This window comes from Gossypium hirsutum, chromosome A03 (assembly GCF_007990345.1).
Source record: "Gossypium hirsutum isolate 1008001.06 chromosome A03, Gossypium_hirsutum_v2.1, whole genome shotgun sequence".
In the NCBI taxonomy this organism is placed as follows: domain Eukaryota; kingdom Viridiplantae; phylum Streptophyta; class Magnoliopsida; order Malvales; family Malvaceae; genus Gossypium; species Gossypium hirsutum.
In genome coordinates, this window is record NC_053426.1 from 51,432,851 (window position 1) to 51,452,627 (window position 19,777).

A 19,777-nucleotide genomic window follows, 5' to 3' on the forward strand; every position below is an offset into this window, starting at 1 on the left:
CTATAGTGTATCTGATACATTTTTTAGCATAAAAAAGATGAAAAAAAAATTAAATTGAAACACCCACTGTCAAACTGATCTTTATTCGACACTCACCTGAGTCAAAATAAATACCAAAATTATTTTGAAGAAGAAACGATCTTATTGATTTCTTAATACATTCTACAGAACTCACAAGAAAGAACAAAATCCAACCGTATTGGTTTTTTTCTTTCTAAAACTTAAAAAGTCTCAAACTAACTTATATTCAAAAACCTTTCAAATCATTATCACTACTGCAAGATTAAAATGAATTTGCAGTTACAAAACTGAACTCATGTATGTATGCATGGAGATTGCTGCTCCAACTGTTCGTCTTTTCTTCTCTCTAAAGTAGTGTGTCCGACGCAAATCCAGACATGAGTATAGACGTGGAAAAATCTAAACAGAAATGAACATACCCTTGTTGGATACATAATCATATTCAATACACGTACATGAAACCGAGTAAGTAGCTTAAGAAGAAGCTGGAGTCCTTTCTATGGATGAAGCCTTTGCTGGATATTGTTCTTTGAATCCCAACATCTTATTTAATGCACTGACATAAGCTTTGACACTGGAAACAACGATATCCATTCCTGCCCCAGTTCCACTGTCACCATAGGAGAAATATTTTAATTCACTGAATTTATCGAGCTGGAAATGTTTAAAACGGACATGGAAACAAAAGCAAGAAGATTCAGCACCTAAATGTTCGATGAACGAGTTCACCAGTCAACGCATGAGTAGATAAGTGACTTTTCTCTACACGAATTAGAACGCGGGTTGTGGCTATCGCATCAATTCCTTCCGTAACGGCATTCATTGAGTACTCAAGAAGTGAAACCGATTCCTGTAATTGATGGAAATTGATGAAGCATTGATATTTAAAAAGTAGCCTTAATTATAAGAAAATCCGGAATTCATAGACATTCTTGGTAGCATCCATAAAAAACAAAGAAAAGTACTTATTTCTGGCATCAAACCTTGATAATGAGATCAACAGCTTTATAAGCTGAATCTACAGGTCCAGTTCCAACTGAGCAGGCAACATGCTTTCTCCCATCAGCATCGATGAGTTTAACTGTTGCAGTAGAAAGACCAAGAGTTCCGCAAGTAACCTGCATGTTATGTTGGTCAACAAACAACATAGTTTAAAACACAGTTACGAGGATTGCTGCTACCCGGAGTACTACAATCCACATCATAGATCTGGATCGCAATGTTGCTGGACTCTTGAGTTTTCTTTAGGTACTCATCCAACATTCATGTTTGAACATGGATATGGGAATAAAACCTTCAAAGCTCGTCCAAAAATATGGAAAAACTTAAGAAATATGATCATACCCACGTTGGTCACATAGTGTACTGGATCTCTTTGATAGGCAACTAGGATAGTCAAAACCATGAACCGAATTGATGTGTCAAACAAAAAGACAAGCATGAAGAAAAATAGCAAAAGGAGAGAGAGAAAGTATCTAATGAGGTAAAGGAGATGAAAGGTAATAAATAAATAAATATGGACAGAAACTCACTCTTGCAAACTTCAAAGTTGAGAGAGTAAACAGTGGGGGAGTATCTAATAGGGGAAAGGAGAAATATTCACTCTTGCAAACTTCAAAGTTGGGAGAGGTCATGAATTAACTTCCAAAAGAAAAATTAGCATGGTTTTTTATTTTGACAAATGTGTATAGACACTTTCATCAAGCCTTTTTATTCCATTCATGTAGATAATGCATGTCAAGTTTTGAATAAATTAAAGATATCTAACTATTTGTTTTGGAGTAAAAAAATCAACAGTTAAATATATATTAATAAAGAAAGCATTATAGTTCGATATAATAGAAATATCAAATAGATTCCAAAATTTACATGCATGGCAAATATCATTATATTGATAGATTCAACGGTTGGATTATTAAAAGAAGTAAAAGTGTATATAATTTAAATAATAGTAATCTTAAATAATAGTAATCTTAAAAGGGACGGTATTTTTTAAAAAATAGTTTTCTAAAGAGATTTTTTTTAAAAGAGTGATTTCTTCTTTTTTAAATAAAAATGAGTGGTTAAGACATAAATACTCCTAAAACATATTTATTAACTTATAACAGATGGTTTTCAAGGAAATCCCAATTGAGTTGGTGTCACTAAGTCCAGTGGCACCATGATTAGTTAGGGAATTTTATACAAGTCCAGTGACACCAATACCACTTCAAAGTACAATCTAATGTTGTTCTCTAGTATCTAGAGGTAAAGTACAATCTAATGTTGTTCTCTAGTATTTAGAGGTAAACTTTTATACAGGTAGTAGCACCATTAAGGTAGATGGAACGATGGAAATCCCAGGAAATAGAGGGGAAGCTCTATTCGTTGCCATTCCCATGCACAATATCTTCAATTCAGGGTAACTTGATGACCTCTCAAAGCATGGAGGAGGTATAAAGGGGACACCCCTTTAATGTGAAAGAACGCCAAGAAGTCTATTGTATACATTTAATTATTTATTATTTTATTTACTTTATATATCAAAACAATACAAACAATAATGCTTTATACAGTATTGCAACCCAAAATAATAAGCCAATGAAACATGCCCCCTCCTTGTATCATAAAATGTCTAGGAAGTGCAGCCAATACCACATTCATGTAACTATTGTTTGAAAAGTTCTAGTTACCTGTAGATCGAGAAGCTTCCAAACCACGTCTGGTTGAAAAACTTCATCTGAAACCAATGCTACTAGATCAGCATCAGTGACTCTCTGGAAAAACCAGTAAATAAAATAAGTATAGATCACATTATCCTCAAAAACAAAACATAAATAATGCATTAGTACTTGAGTTTCCAGACAACAGTTACTTTTCCTTTTAAAAAATCAAGATATGATAGAAAACAACAAAAACTCAACCAGAAAGTAAAAGAACTTATAAACACCAAGGGAGCCAGGCATTCATAACCAATAAAAACCATTACTTCAGACTGTCATGTCACAATCACCAAAGATCTTGCAAAAATATTTTCAAATACTTGGAACAAAATCCCAGTAAAAATCCTTATTAACTATTTGGTAATTGATCATTGATAGCCAGAACCTTTAAACTCAAGCTACGCCGAAAATCATGCAATATATCCTATGTTACTTGGAATTTTGGCTATGGGTATGTATTTGACAAGTGTAGTTAGATTTATTTTTTTGAAGTTCTTCCACATATTTGGAGGATCTTTAGAGGTCCTATCCTCATATTCATGTGTCAGAGGTGAGTGTTAGATACAGGTACTTCAGAAAAATGAAGAATGTGAACATAGAACATAGAACAAATCAACTGCCAGCAATCATCCACCCTTCAGGTCTATTTCCTCATTTTCTAGGCACACAAACAATTTCTCAGACCAGTATCATCCTTTAAGCATTAAATTACAAGGTTAACCATGCCAAAAGTCCATGGTTGATTTAAAAAGATAGGAGTTTTTGTGTTAAAAATACATTGAGAATCCAACTGGATATCTGTAGCTCATGACTACACTAACATGGTAAACAACAAAAAAATAAAACTACATTTACAAAATAACATCATTATCTGTTTCCTGTCTCTGTATTTTTATCTGTTCTTATTTTTCATACAGATCAATGAAAATCTTGTTAGTTGCTGAAACTAGAAAGCCAGGCTGCTTTTAAAATAAAAAACTGTAGAAAAATGTTCCCATGATAACAATCCAGCTTTCCAAGGGAAAAAAACACAAAATTGTACTCTAGGAACAATCATTTCTTTTTTTCAACTTCATTTTCTGAAAAAACATCGCTGAAAAACAAGAAATTTCCACACTTGAAGATAGCTAATTGTTGACAGCTTATCACAGCTAATCTCATTACTGATTTTTAGAGATTAGATTAGCTTAAAATTAAGATTATTGATTTAATTTATTAAATTATGTTTCCTTAGTAAGGCCTATTCTTTTGATATAAATAGTCATGTAAATTTTTCTGTTGGAATATACAAGAGAAAAGGATTCCTATTATCAATATGGTATCAAGAGCTTGAGAATCCAGATTTAAGGAGCTTATTTTTTCAAAATTCTCGAACCCCAAAAAATCCAATTTGGTACGCTCCATTTTTCGGCCTATTTTTTTTTTCTCACCACCCCCTTCAACAGTCACAGTCTCATCTTCAGCAAAACCTCAAAATCCGCTGACCAAACTCCCTGTGCGTAGCTCTCATGCACCACCCACAGCTTCGGTGTACTTGCTCACACGCCAACGCATGCAACTCACATTCGTCGAGTTTAATTCTCCGACCATCACCGTTGGCTTTGTTGGTAATCTTCGGTCTTCCTTGCTATTATTGGCTCTTGTGCTGCATTTTTTTTTTTTGGAGAGAAAAAAATATTGGCAGAATTAAAAATATATATATATATTTATGATAACCCCTTGAATCCAACATCCAATTTTGTAAAGACAGGTAATGCCTTTAATACTAGTATTAATACTGACTCAGGGATTATTGATTCTGGTGCGAATAGACACATGATAGGTTCCTCTCAAGTTTTTTAAACTACTTCCCAAGTCAAACAAAAAAAGGTGTCAAGATAGCCGATAGGTCCTTTACTCCTGTAACTAGATTAGGTTCTGTCAACTATACACCCAATATTAAACTATCCTCTGTACTACATGTTCCTCGTTTTCCGGTTAACCTTTTATCTGTTAGTGCCATCACAAATACCTTAAACTGCAAAATTGAGTTTTTCCCTAATCATTATGTATTCCAAGACCTTCAAACAGGGAAGATGATTGGCAATGGTAGATTGCATGATGGCTCATATATGTTGGAGTGCAGTAGTGAATTTGTTCAAGCCTTTTTTAGAGGTTATCAACCAAGCAATAATGCAATGGCATAAGCGGTTAGGACACCCATCATTTTTTTGTTATGGAAAAGTTATATCCCAAATTATTCTTAAAGACTCGATTTGATTCATTGTTTTGTGAAGCTTTTGAGTTTGCTATACACACTAAAAATTCTTATCCTTTGAGAAGTAATACTTCTTTTATGACTATACAATTTGATATTTGGGGACCAACTAAACATGCTTAATTATCTAATAATAGATGGTTTGATACTTTTATTTATTGTTGCATTATGATGACTTGGGTGTATTTGCTAAAATTGAAAAATGATGTGTTTACATGCTTCCAATCTTTTCATTAAATGTTGTATACTTAATTTGATATTAAGATACAGCTTTTTAGATCTGACAATGGTATAGAGAACCATTTTGATGCCTATTTGGAGTCTTATGGATAATTCATCCAACAAATTGTCCCATACTAGTTCACAAAATGGGATTGCTGAAAGGAAAAACAGGCATTTGCTAAAAGTCGTCTGATCTCTTATGTTTTCCATAAACCTTCCAAAATCATTTCGAGGGGAAGCAATTCTTGTAGCCGCCTACCTTGTTAATAGAATGCCACTAAAAACCCTTTATTTCAAAACGTCCCTTAAAAACTATACAAGGTAAAAATATTTATACTGTTCTTTCTAGGATGTTTGGATGTGTCTGTTATGTCCATGGTCGGAAAAAAAGCAAATTAGATCCATGAGCCCTTAAATGCGTGTTCATTGGGTATTCTCCGGCACAGAAAGGTTACAGGTGTTATCATCCTCCTTCACGAAGAACTTTCGTTAGTATGGATGTTACAATCAGAGAAATTGAGCCACATTATGGTACAACTCAATCACCTCTTCAGGGGGAGAACAATGAGAGAAAAGAAGTGATATCTGGCTCAGTAAGTTTTGAAAAATAACACCATTGTTTAAGAGGAAGCTACTATTCCAAAAAAAACTATTGTTCAAGGGGAAGCTACTGATCAGAGGGAGACTACTGTTCAAAAGGATATTGTTGGACGTTTGGACAAACTAAATTTAAATAAGTATTCAAGAAGGCTTAGAACAGAAGAAGCCATCATGCAACCTACTATGTGCCAAGAATCTTCCTCTTCTGGTGAGTTACCCCCTAATGATGTAGATAAACTTATTGCCCAAAGGAAAGGTGTTAGATCTTGTACTAGACACCCTATGTCTAATTTTATCTCTTGTGACTCATTGTCCCCTCCCTATTAAGCCTTTGTCTTGTCTTTGTCCTTTGTGTCTATTCCACAGGATTGGCGTAAAGCATTTGAAGAATCCAAGTGAAAAGAAGCCATGGTTGAAGAAATGAAGACACTAGCAAAGAATGAGACTTAGGAGCTAGTTACTCCTCTATTAGACAACAATTCGGTGGAATGCAAATGGGTGTTTACTGTTGAACACAAGTCTAATGATTCGATTGGTTGCTAAAGGTTTCACTCAAACTTACGGAGTAGACTATCAAGAGACGTTTTCCCATGTTGCCAAAATGAACACCATCAGAATTTTGTTATCTTGTGCAGCCAACCTTGACTGGAACTTACAACAATGTGATGTGAAGAATACATTCCTACATGGAGACTTAGAAGAGAGAGTATATATGAAGATTCCTCCTAGATTTGATAATGCAAAAACACAAGGGAAAGTATGCAGATTAAAGAAAGCCTTGTATGGATTGAAACAATATCCCAAAGCATAGTTTGACAGATTCTGCAAAGCGATGCAGATCATACCATTTTTATGAAACATCACAATGGTAAGATCACTTTTCTTATTGTATATGTTGATGACATAATGATGACAGGACAAGATGAGGAAGAAATGGCTCAACTGAAACAATGTTTGGCTGAAAATTTTGAAATAAAAGATTTAGGAAAGTTACAATTTTTGCTGGGAATTGAAGTTATCAGATAAAAAAAAAAAGGAATCTTCATATCTCAAAGAAAATACATCCTAGACCTCTTGACTGAGATAAGTATGATGGGATGCAAACTCGCAGAATCACCTATAGGAAGCAATCATAAGTTGCATGCTGGAATAGGAGAGACAGTGGATAAAGAAAGATATCAAAGACTGGTTGGTAAATTAATTTCTCTCACACACACTAGACCTAACATAGCATATGCAGTCAGTTTGGTAAGTTAGTTTATGCATGATCATATGCAAGCTGTCTTTCGCATTCTACGCTACCTAAAGTCTGCCTCAGGGAAAGATTTATTTTCTAAAGATGATCATCTCCAGATAGAAGTTTTTACAGATGCAGAGTGGGCTGGATCTCTGGAGGATAGGAGGTCTACATCTGAAAACTTAGTCACTTGGAGAAGCAAGAAGCAAAGTGTGGTTGCTCGGTCAAATGCTAAGGCAGAATACAGAGACATGGCACAAGGTGTTTACGAGCTACTGAAAATTATCCTTATATTGCGACAACAAAGCCACCATCAGTATAGCCCAAAACCAAGTACAACATGATCGATTAAAGCACGAAAAAATTGATCGGCACTTCATCAAAGTTGACTGTCGCCATCTTAGGCTTAAGTCATGTAGCCTCTAACAAGCAATTAGCTGATGTGTTCACTAAAGGGCTTAACAACAGAAGCTATCATGATTTGGTTTGCAAATTGGGCATGTGTGACATCTATGCATCAACTTGAGGGGGAGTGTTGACAGCTAGTCTCATTACTAATTTTTTGGGATTAGATTAACTTAAAATTAGGATTATTAATTTAATGTATTGATCATGTTTCCTTAATTATTTGGCCTATTCTTTTAGTATAAATAACCATGTAAATTTTTCGATTGGAATATACAAGAGAAAAGGATTCCTATTATCAACACATATCTTCCAAATGCAACTCATTACAAATAGTTGACTATACAATGATATGAAGGGAAAGAAGTCCGGAAGATTAGTTAGGAAAATTGCACCTTCTTTTGTTCAGCTACTTCTTTGAAGCGCCAGAATATGTTCCCAAGCTGAACATCGTCAAGCTCATAACCAAGCTGAGGAAAACAGGAAGAACAAAGTATTTAGTTAAAGGAAAGAAAGGTAATTTCATCAAAATTTTACATTGTTATAGCATACCTCTTTCAATCGGTCGCTCAAAGCATGACGTCCACTTTACCAGAGAATTGGAAAAGAAAAAGAATAACAAAGAAGTCATAGTTTCGTAACAACAAAATTTGTAGATTAAGAAAATGAATAGGGAGATACCAACAACATTAATGTGATAAATATCAAAGCAGAACTGCAAAGATTTCAGTAGAAAGAGTAGGATAGAATCAACCTCACTAAAGAAGTTGCTAACTTTTTTTTTTTCATTTTTTCATGGTCAGGGAGAGGTAGAAAAGAATTCCCTATTTGGAACATCTAAGCTTCCCCTTTCAATTCACCTCAACCCTTAAAAGCTAGAGTGCAACATTCTTTCAGTTAATATAAAATGTGAGCATATGGGTTAAAATTCTTGTTTCGACTCTTCCTCTATCCTAACATGTTGAAAATCTCAAAATGAACACAAGACATACAACCCTCAATATACTGAAACAATTAGGACTAACTGAACCATACCCCATAGGTCCAACTCCAACATTCATATCCAACTCCAAGTAACATAGCACCATGGAATTGGTGAAAGTTAAAAATCTATATTTACACACAAATAAACTTTCCAGAAAATGCAAGAAATGGAATGAACACAAATATTTTAGATAACTTATCTAACTATTCTAGAATACTAGGTTCAGTATATTTAACAATATATTAATATTTAATATATGTACCCTAAATTACTTCTCCAAGAATTTTTTCGGTGCTTAGCAACTCAGGCGATATTAACACCTTCTCTTTACCCTTTGCCTACCTTGCACATCATCTGACAAGCACTTTCTTTCATAACAACGAGAAAAGGCTAAGGCAAAACCTATAAACATATCACTCCCACACCATTGCAATGATTCCACTATCCTCAAATAAAAAGTTATATTTCAAATGCTAATCAACATTGGATATAAGATATATTCACAAAGTTAAATAAAAGATATATTCACAAACTTTTTTTTTTTCATTTTTTCATGGTCAGGGAGAGGTAGAAAAGAATTCCCTATTTGGAACATCTAAGCTTCCCCTTTCAATTCACCTCAACCCTTAAAAGCTAGAGTGCAACATTCTTTCAGTTAATATAAAATGTGAGCATATGGGTTAAAATTCTTGTTTCGACTCTTCCTCTATCCTAACATGTTGAAAATCTCAAAATGAACACAAGACATACAACCCTCAATATACTGAAACAATTAGGACTAACTGAACCATACCCCATAGGTCCAACTCCAACATTCATATCCAACTCCAAGTAACATAGCACCATGGAATTGGTGAAAGTTAAAAATCTATATTTACACACAAATAAACTTTCCAGAAAATGCAAGAAATGGAATGAACACAAATATTTTAGATAACTTATCTAACTATTCTAGAATACTAGGTTCAGTATATTTAACAATATATTAATATTTAATATATGTACCCTAAATTACTTCTCCAAGAATTTTTTCGGTGCTTAGCAACTCAGGCGATATTAACACCTTCTCTTTACCCTTTGCCTACCTTGCACATCATCTGACAAGCACTTTCTTTCATAACAACGAGAAAAGGCTAAGGCAAAACCTATAAACATATCACTCCCACACCATTGCAATGATTCCACTATCCTCAAATAAAAAGTTATATTTCAAATGCTAATCAACATTGGATATAAGATATATTCACAAAGTTAAATAAAAGATTCTTTGCAATGGTAACAAATGTGATGCTAGGGATGAGCGATAATATTTTTTTGAGTAAAGGATAGTAGTTGAATAATTCTAAACGGATTCCTATACAAACCATTTAAGCAAATCTTTACTTACAAAAGATAACTCAATCATTCTTAATTTTCATCTAATTAAAAAAAAATCAAATCTTTATCCATGAAAAAGCTGATAAGATCAACTAACTAACAAACAAGTTTTTCCATTTGTTACTAAATTTTCATCTTTGAACTTCCATTGGTTATGTTTGGTGGAAATTCATGGCACTAAATTATGCTGCCATGTGCCACATGAAAAAAAAATTGAAGATGAAAAGGAGAATGTAAAGCAGCCATTATTACTCAAACAAGAGATGAGTTTAAAAAAATGTAAGCTATAGATTTTTTAGAAGTTGAGATTAAAGTTCATGGGGACTGGTTAACATAGAAATGCATCAACATCTTCCCTGAAGGATTGTAACACTAGGATTTGAAGGACCATTAATCTATCTTATAACTTAAATCAAACCCTTAAAAACGTGCAATTTTATCTTAATATTCAAACAATAAGGGAATAAGAGAATATGAAGGAGATGGTTACATTAAGTATTTAGCACTTACACGGAATTTCATAATTCATAAGAACATCAAACAGACAAACAATCATTTTTCTTAATGCTTAATAACACTAGATGGAACTTACGGTAGAGGCCTCTTAGTCGCTAGCCTATTCTCCCACTCGTCTTATCTCTTCTAAATACCTTATGTCCAACTAACATTAGTCAATTTAACCCCAAAGTGCTTGGTAGATAGGAAGATGATGATAAAATGGCCCAACAATCGGTTTCATCTATAATTTATATAAACGCACAAGTTTGGAATAACTTTTGAATTGACAAGAATACTTCTTTTTTTTTCCATCTTACTAAATTGACATCTAAAAATAATTACAATTTAATTAGACATGAAAAATAAAGATTTTTAATTGAAAAAAGAATGAAATACAAAATTTGGATTTATTAGTGAATTAAAAATTAATAATAAAAATTGATGTAAAATGTTTATTAAAAAATTAATTTTAATTGACAATTGGCGGAAAAAATTGTATTTATTGGTAAAATGAAAAATTAGTAATTTAAAAATTGATGTAAAAAATTTATTATAAATCTTAATTTTAAATTAGAGTTTAAATTCGAATTGAATTCTATGCATAAAATAATTTAGATTTATTAGCTACAAAAAGTTTGTGTAAATTAATAATTAAAAATCTATAAATAACATGATTAATAAAATTAAATAAGTTTTAAGTACAGTAAATTAAAAAATAAACTTAGAATTACAGTAAATTAAAAAATAAACTTAAAATTGAGTTTCAATTTGAATAGAATTCTAAGCATAAAATAGACGAAAAGATTTTATCTATAAATTATCACTTAATTAATATTAGAGTTATATACCAATTAAAATTTAAGTTTAACTCTATAAATAGAGTCCAGTAGTTACACATATTTAAATAATTTGCATCTTCGGAGAATTGTTAGTAAAATTAATGACGATGGTTAGCATTAATAAAGTAGAAGTATCTCAAAAAAAATGGAGTATTAAGGCAACAGTTCTTTGAGGAGACAATATCAAATCATATTCAAACAACAATGACATTGATGATAAGTTAATATAATATTATGCCTAGATTAATTTTTATTATTTCAATTTAAAATTATAGTTTTTTATTTTACTTCCAGTTTTCTATATTATTTTTAATAGTAGTATGTATTAATTCAAAGTTCAATTGGTTTAAATTATTTCAAGGAATTAAAATTCAAGTAGTGATGTTCAGTGATACTGGGACAATTCAAAAATAATTTTTAAAAGAAAAAACTTTTACTTGTACAAATGGTGTAGTAAAAAAGTCCTAATAATAAGTTAATTAATATCCATAATAAATATGAACTGTCATTGACTTCTTATACCACAGTTAAAGAAGTTAACTTCTCCAATTTATAAAAGTGTTTTGTTTTATAATTTTGTTTCTTTTGATGATCTAATAGAGCATATAGATAAGCAAATATGTATAATTTTAGTTTTACTTGGAATTAATTACTTTGCATAATCTATTGTATTTTATTTCTTATTTGGTATTTTTTGCTAGATATTATTGGTATGGCTATTGATGCTATACCAACTTTTCTAATGAAAAAGAAAAGAAACAAAAGTAGGATGGATAAAAAGAGAATTTATGTTAATTATAGGTAAACCTTTTTTACTTTATATGTTTAGATTTTTCAATTTTAATTTTATCTAATTTTTTATTTAGAATGTTGTACATGCCGTTAACCTTGTGGTATATAAGGAGGTCTTACCGCAAGAAATGTATATATAAGCATTTATTTCATAACTAATATTAACAGTATCATTAAGTGAATTTATAATATAACTAATATACTTCTACACATTTATTTTATAACTGAAATTAACATTATTATTAAGTGAATTTATAATATAACTAATATATTTATATCGATTTTGCAGAAATCAAAACAATAAAGATTGAAAAGTAGAAAATATGATTCTTCAATATGTCCACCTACCTTTTAATAATTGTACAAAAGTAATTGTAATAGTATTGTGCCATTTCTTAAACTATGATTCTAACTTCTTTGATATATAAGATACTATTTATTTTAAATATCATTTACATGAAATGTGTTATAATTATTTATTATTTCTTTTATTTTAAAATAATAAACGCGTATATCCACATGCAATGCATGTGAGGAAGAAATCTAGTAAACATAAAAGAAAAAGGACACTTTCAAGCTTTTGATCATTCCAGTTATTCTAAGATAAATCTTTTCACAATAAAAGCTAAGGCAAAGCAAGGAGGAAAACACCCAGAAAGAGATAAACCAAGGAAAAACAAAGTAAGAAGGAAAGCTGAAATAAACCTAAAATTGACTAGAGTGCCAATCGATGAAGTCTCAAAGAATGGAATGGAAGAGGATTGGGAGCAAGAAGTTAGGGTTTCAAAATTGGGGGTGGGTTTTTCTTGATAGGGAACAAAAAACTGAATTGAAAAGTGGGAAGACAAAGCTAAAATTAAAATCATAACTTCAACTCAAAACGACGTTGTTTTGCTAAATAGGTTTTTCGGATATTCGAGTTGTAAAATTCAACTCAATTTGAACTCAAAAAATTGAATAACTAACTCGGGTAGACTCAAAACCAAACAACTTGATTTGAACAACTTGAAATCTGAAAAAGAAAATCATTTTTTTCGAGTCAAATAGTGTTTTGCTCAACCCTACATGCTGCAACTTATGTTAAATCTTCAACTAGATTATTGTGACGATGTATCCATCATTGAAAAGCAGCAGAAAACCATTTATAGCTCTTTCTACACTACACATATTTCACCATCTACGTCCCTTCAAACTCTATTTAAAACATATTAAAAAGAAAAAGATATGAAGGAAAATATGTTGAAAAATATGAAATACCCACCTGAGTTTTCCAAGGACAATGCCAGCTTCATTGGACCGCTCAAGTCCAATATCTTCAGGGGATATAATTTCATATGTACCTTTGTGCTTTAGCATTCCATCCTACAAAACAGAAAGCATTTTAGAATATATATCTTATTATTTGTATTACTTTTGTAAGTATATATAAACCAAAACAAAGAAAAAGTGACTTTGTTGTTTAGACCTTTCAGTAATTCGCATCCTTAACCAAACAGCATGACAATAACAGATTGTATTAACTAGACACAGCTAATCAGGGATAAAGAGTAGAAGAGTTTGGTTGAGTTGGCTCTTAACTATACCCACAAAATGATAAAATCACAATGCATACTAGTTAATTCAATCATTTTTCAAATATGATAATAAATACACTTCAACCATCTAACAAGGAAATTAGCAATAAAACAAACTCTATAACTAGACAGAAATTGTTTGGAGGTTCACAAATATATACAATCAAACACTGAAAAACCAACCTGGTGAATACCACTTTCATGAGCGAAAGCATTGGCTCCAACAATGGCTTTATGCGGCTGAACATGTAACCCTGTGTATTCTTCTACCTAAACAACCATTTTAAGTCAATAACAGACCTTGGAGCTAATTCAGTCAAGAGTGAGAAACAATCCAGCTGTAACTGAAGTTGATGAAAGAATACCATTTTGCTTGCCATTACAATGTGTCGGGTATTGATTCCTGTATGAAGACCTCCTAATACATGCTCACCACGACATTTTAAGGCCATCACGACCTACACAAGAAAAAGTGAAAGCTCAATGATTCAAAACCGTAAAACAAGCTATAGGCCATACGATATTACAAGAACTGCTGACAGAGGTGCAAAAGTTCAATTACAAAAAAAATTAATAGCTCTTAACACAACTGAACGCTAGAAAGAGCAACTGACATTGCTGATTTATCTAACATTATCAATATATATAATATCAAGGATACAACTTTTTTCATCCTGTGAAGCATGTACACTCTGTGCAGGGGTGTGTCTTTAACACACACCTAACATGGATACAACTTCAACACCACAGAATGCATCTCAGGGACACAAGGACCCATTAAAAAAAATCGAACACAATAAAAACATGGTTAAAACAATTGGATACAATAAAAAGGTAAAAACTGCAATGAATTTTCCCATCTACTTCTACATAACACAAAATCCAAACATATAAATCATTCTGATATTGCAAGAAGCAAAACCTCACCTCCTCCATTGAAGCATTTCCTGCTCTTTCTCCAATGCCATTGATTGTTACTTCCACTTGCCTTGCACCAGCACAAGCTCCCTGAATCCATAACAGCTAAGAAGTAATGCAACCAAAGTACATCTCAATCTCACTATGCATCAATTAACAATGTAAAGCAGTGGCCTACCGCAATAGTGTTGGCAGTAGAAAGCCCGAGATCATTTTGGCAGTGTGTTGAAATAATAACATTCTCAATTCCAGGGGTATTGGCTTTTATATCAGCAATCAATTGCCCAAACTCGCTCGGCATAGTTATGCCAACAGTATCAGGTATGTTCAGAGTTGTCGCTCCAGCCTTGATCACTTCACCCAAAATCTCATACAGAAACTCTCGGTCAGATCTGGTACAATCAAACGAAACAAGACTATCATTTCGAAGAAATAACAAAAGCCCTTTTACATTTACTTATTTTATTCCAAAAGCAGATTCATACACTACTGCAACTGCAAAATAGCTATCATTTAAAGCCCCTGAAATTATTAGTCCACCCCATGCAAAAACAAGCATGCACCTGTTGCAGCAATATTTGATAAAGCCTAAGGGTTTAACCAAAGCAAACTCAAGCTGTCAAAAGCTCAAGCTCAACTAGAAACTGAGGCTCTAAACTCAGCTTGATTAGGCTCATTTAGTTAGTAAAAGGATGAGGTTGATTAACATGCTTGACTTAAAAGCTCAACTATTTCTAGTGGAACTCTAGCTCGAATTCAAATTGAAAATTCTCAATATTAATTAAACAATATATATACACTAATATAGCTTGACAAGGCTCTCGAGCTACTTAATACTTAAGTTTGACTCTCTCGAGATGCTTGAGCTCGATTACACAATAACCAAGCCAAATTCAAGGTTTTTTTTTTTTTCTTTTTTCAAGCCGAACCCAATCAACTTGCAAGCATAAGTACACCACTAACCAAAGCCCATATCTTTCGCAAAAATGGCTTGGCTTGAATTGAATAAAACCTCAAACCATAATTTATCCATATATAAACTTCAATTCCTCTTTTTTGATTCTACCATTTAATCTGATCTAATCTAAACCAAGCAAAACTATTCTCGAATTCTTCATAACAGGTAATAATAGAATATGATCTTATCTCAGAACAATCCCTGTCAAGAAACTGCCATAAAGAAGAGAAAAACGAGATAAGAATTCAACCTGCCGGCGTCTTCAGGGCTAAACTCGACATCATTGCAACCTAAACTCCTAGCAAATCGAACCATATTCCTAGCAATATCCAAAACCTCCTCCTTACTCTTCCTTAACTTATACTCCAAATGAATTGCACTCGTTGCGATAAAAGTATGGATTCTAGGTCTTTTCGCATACTTAACCGCCTCCCAAGCTGTCTTAATGTCCTTCTCATTACACCTTGAAAGTCCACAAATAACAGGCACATATCCATTCCCATCCACCGCATTTCCAACTTCTTTAGCGATAGTCTTAACAGCTTCGAAATCGTCTTTCGAGGCGGCCGGAAACCCAGCTTCGATAATATCGACGCCGAGCTTAGCTAATTGGCGAGCAATGTCTAGTTTTTCCTTGGAAGTCAAGGTGGCGCCGGGGGATTGTTCGCCGTCGCGGAGGGTGGTGTCGAAGACACGGACATAGTTGGGATCGGGGATGTGGTTGGGAATGTAAGGGGGGCGGCGCTGGGAGGAGGGAGGGTTAGGGTTCAAAGAAGAGGAAATGGGGAGGGATTTGGGGCATGATTTGGAAGGAAATGAAGGTAAAGTGATGGAAGAAGGGAAAGGAAGGAAAGTAGAGCGAAGGAAAAGGGAGGGTTTGAGGGAGGGAGAAGGGAAAGGGTATAACTTGGAGGACGTTATGATAGCGGAAGCCATGGATGTAAAGTGTAAGAGCCGCCGGACCAATAAATGTGAATGTTGCAGATTTTGGGGTTTGAGGTTTTATGCGTCTGGTATTGGGGAGAAGGCAATGCTAAAACTACCGTACCGGTCCTTATACTATATCTAACATTATATTTTGATCCATTTCCATTAGATGAAAAAGCGAAAATGATTTTTCCTTAAGGCTTAGGTGCAATTTTATATTGATGAGGTGTATTAATAAATTGAAAATAATTCCAACTTGGAATTAAAGAATCAAAGAATAATTCTCTAACCTTAACCCCTATAATGAAAAATTCTTGAATTAAAGAATCAAACCTCAAACTAAAAAGAATCAAACTTATTATTTAGTTGTTTACCTTGGCTTTTTTTTCCAATATATTAGTGATTTAATTAGCAGAGGTGTTGGATTAATTAGCGAAATAGATGAATTTGAAGTTGGTACCTCTAAGGATCCCAAAGGTGTCGACTTCACTGTTTCATGTTCTTTTAATTTTTTTCTTCCACGAAGCAGCAGCAACAGGCCCGTGAAAAGGTGTAGGAAAGAAAATAAATGCAAAACCGTGGCAGCTTTCATACATGAAAAAATGAAGGAAAGAAAAGAAAAGAGGAAAATGTAGTGATGCAGTATTTTGTTTGCCTGTAGCAGTTGAAAGAAATAATAAACATGTAAACAAGCATGCATGAAAAAAGCAAAAAAAGACAACTGCGTGACCTTCCCAGCCGCACAAGGCAAACTGAGAACGATCCTCTGTGGTCGAGGTGAACCAGCAAGGGCTTCATCAGACTAGTAATCACGCTCAGATCACACATTCGTATTTCATCAACTAGACTTGGAATCCTGTCCCCTTTGAACTTAAGGATACAGAGGTACGAGCCTATAGAACAGATCATGTTCAAGTATTCCAAATCTTGAACGCTTTGAATATGGAAGACTTCGGAATTACTGTACTCAAAAGGACTCAGCGCATCATGAGGGCGGAATGGATATGGAGAATCAAGCATATTCCTAGAAGTCAAAACTTCGCTGCAGATTGTCTTACTAAACTTAGATTAAGTTGAAAATCTAGTCTATAAATCCTCAACGAGACCCTTAAGGAAGTTGTTTTTTTAGAGAAAAATAAAATCACTCGTTAGCTTATGTAATTGATGCTATTCATCTTTTTATTCACAAAAAAAAAAGCAAAAAAAGTATACTAGCATCCAGAAGTAAAGAAATTATTGAAAGATGCAAAGGTAAATAATTGAGGCAAGTATGTAGGGGTTAATTATTATTTTTTAATAATAGTTTCAAATATTATGCAATTTAGCCTTTTTAGTTTTATGCATCTAAATGAGCAATCACTTTTCTCTTATTTTCTATCAAAATTCTTTCAATTTCTCCCAACATCTTTTTCTTCTCCCATTTTCTCTCTACATATTTTTCTTCTCTCATTTTCTTTCTAACACAATATATTTGAAACAAATTCTCTACAATTCCATGCTAACAAGTATGTTATTATTTTTTTAAAAAATTTAGCTGATAAATGTGGAATTTAGAGATTAATTGAATGTTTATTGGTATATTTAATATTTTTATTATTTTAGATGTTAGTATCTTACGAGACCTGTCCATGGGTTAGGTGACCCAGCTCAGCCAGAAGGCTTACTCGAAAAGTGGGAGGATTTGAGTAAAAAGACATGCCCAAAAATGGGTTTGGGCAAAAAATAATATCCGTTTAGAAAATATGTTGGGCCTTAGGTAAGGCTTTTTTTGTCTGAGCTCAGCCTGGCCCGACTCAAATATGAAAAAAAACCTAGCTATTTTTTATTATTTTCTTGTTATTTTTCACTATTTTACTATCATTTCACAATTATGTTGCTACTATTTTGTTATTATTATTTGGATATTGTACAACTCTTGTTTTATTGTTAATTTTGTTACTATTTTTCACATTTGCTTGTTAAGTTAATATACATATTTTTTTAATTTATTTTCAATTTGTTGTGAAATATTTATTTTAATTTTTTAGTATTTTTGATATTTTATATTTTAAAAAAAGATTATATAAAAAATTAATATGGGTGGGCCGGCCTATTTTTTGGGTCAGGTCCGGGCCTAAATTTGTTTTGGGCTCGGCCCATGGACACCTCTATATCTTACTAGATTGTTGTATTTTAGTATATTATTTGCGTAGATGTTGATATATTGATAATTATTATTGTTAAATTGTTTAAAATTTGAGTTTATTTTTTATACTAAAAGGAAAATATTAGTATATTGACATACTAATAATTTATTATTAGTTATATTGTTTGATTGAAGGTTGATATATTGATATATTTTATTAATTGTTTGTAGAATAGTGGTTTATTGCATGTTTAAATGTTAAGATACTTTTAAGTTTTTGTACATTTTGTAATTTTCTTTTTATAGTTAATATTACTTTCGAGATCATTGTTAATTTCAATAGTAGTATATTGGTATATTGATATTTATATATAATATTTTTAATTGTTTGAAAAATATATTGTTTATTACTAGTTTAAATATTATTATTTTTATGTATTTTTTTCTTTGTTTTAAATTTATAGAGAGGTTTTTTTTTATTAAGTATCTGAAAAAATATTTGTATTTTAATTATAAATTTTGTTATAGATTTATGTTTATGGAATTGTAGATTAATATATATTTATATATATTGTCATAGTCTACTATAAGTTAAATGCTAGTACTATAAGTTAAATGCTAGTATATTAATATATTATTTAAATGCTATTATTGTTAGAACTGTAAAATTCTAATATAAACTTAGAACAGTAAATTAGGATCTATCATTTCAAATCATCAAGAACAAATCAAGAACAAGACTAGATGCGAAAGTGTACCCGAATCCATCGAAATCTTGAGATCTTGAAATCTAGTGGTTTGATCTTTCTAATTAACACATAAGTATTTTTGGGAAAGTAACTCTCTCTTTTCTGAAGATAAAATGTCAAAAAAAGTTACATATGTGTAATTTGGGGGCCATTACTGATTTGTCACGATTTATCATGTTATTCGATTATTTTAGCATGTTCAATAGTAAAATTAAGTCATCTTAATGATAAATTATGTTTTTAGAGTTTAAGTAGTAAAAGTTCAAGTTTTAGTAGTTTTAATGGTTTTTATCAACCAATTAGGCCAACTTAAGCCTAATGAAGTTCTAACCAGTTGATGTAGCGGTACAGGAAATGACTTGAACCAATCAACAAGGGAGTTAGGGGACTATTTATAATGTTGCGACATGTAGACCATGAAGTCGTGACATTAAAGCTGCACAAACACTTAGAAGATTTTTTTACCAACATCAACAAGGCAAGTAGACTATGGACCAGGTTGCAACACCCAACACTTGAAGCCGCAACATTCTCAATAGTAGCCAAAGATGGAAGTTGATCACAAGGCTGTAGCAAAGTCGCAACATTGAT

General features: G+C 32.4%; 1 protein-coding gene and 1 non-coding gene across 2 annotated transcripts; both read right to left on the bottom strand.

Annotated features, from left to right (window-relative positions):
• Nucleotides 1-122: 122 nt before the first annotated feature.
• Nucleotides 123-16,495, bottom strand: LOC107887273 (2-isopropylmalate synthase 2, chloroplastic). The gene is made up of 12 exons (XM_016811463.2): nt 15,636-16,495; nt 14,606-14,819; nt 14,437-14,517; nt 13,875-13,967; nt 13,693-13,779; nt 13,197-13,297; nt 7,997-8,030; nt 7,840-7,914; nt 2,694-2,777; nt 1,005-1,139; nt 726-871; nt 123-631 (listed from the first exon to the last, which is right to left on the bottom strand). Exons 1-12 carry the CDS (start codon nt 16,319-16,321, stop codon nt 496-498), a joined length of 1,872 nt encoding a protein of 623 aa, XP_016666952.1. The 5' UTR covers nt 16,322-16,495; the 3' UTR covers nt 123-495.
• Nucleotides 16,496-17,023: 528 nt separating this feature from the next.
• Nucleotides 17,024-17,241, bottom strand: LOC121225495 (small nucleolar RNA U3). Its single transcript, XR_005923373.1, has one exon. It is a non-coding gene; the product is annotated as a small nucleolar RNA U3 (small nucleolar RNA).
• Nucleotides 17,242-19,777: the final 2,536 nt, after the last annotated feature.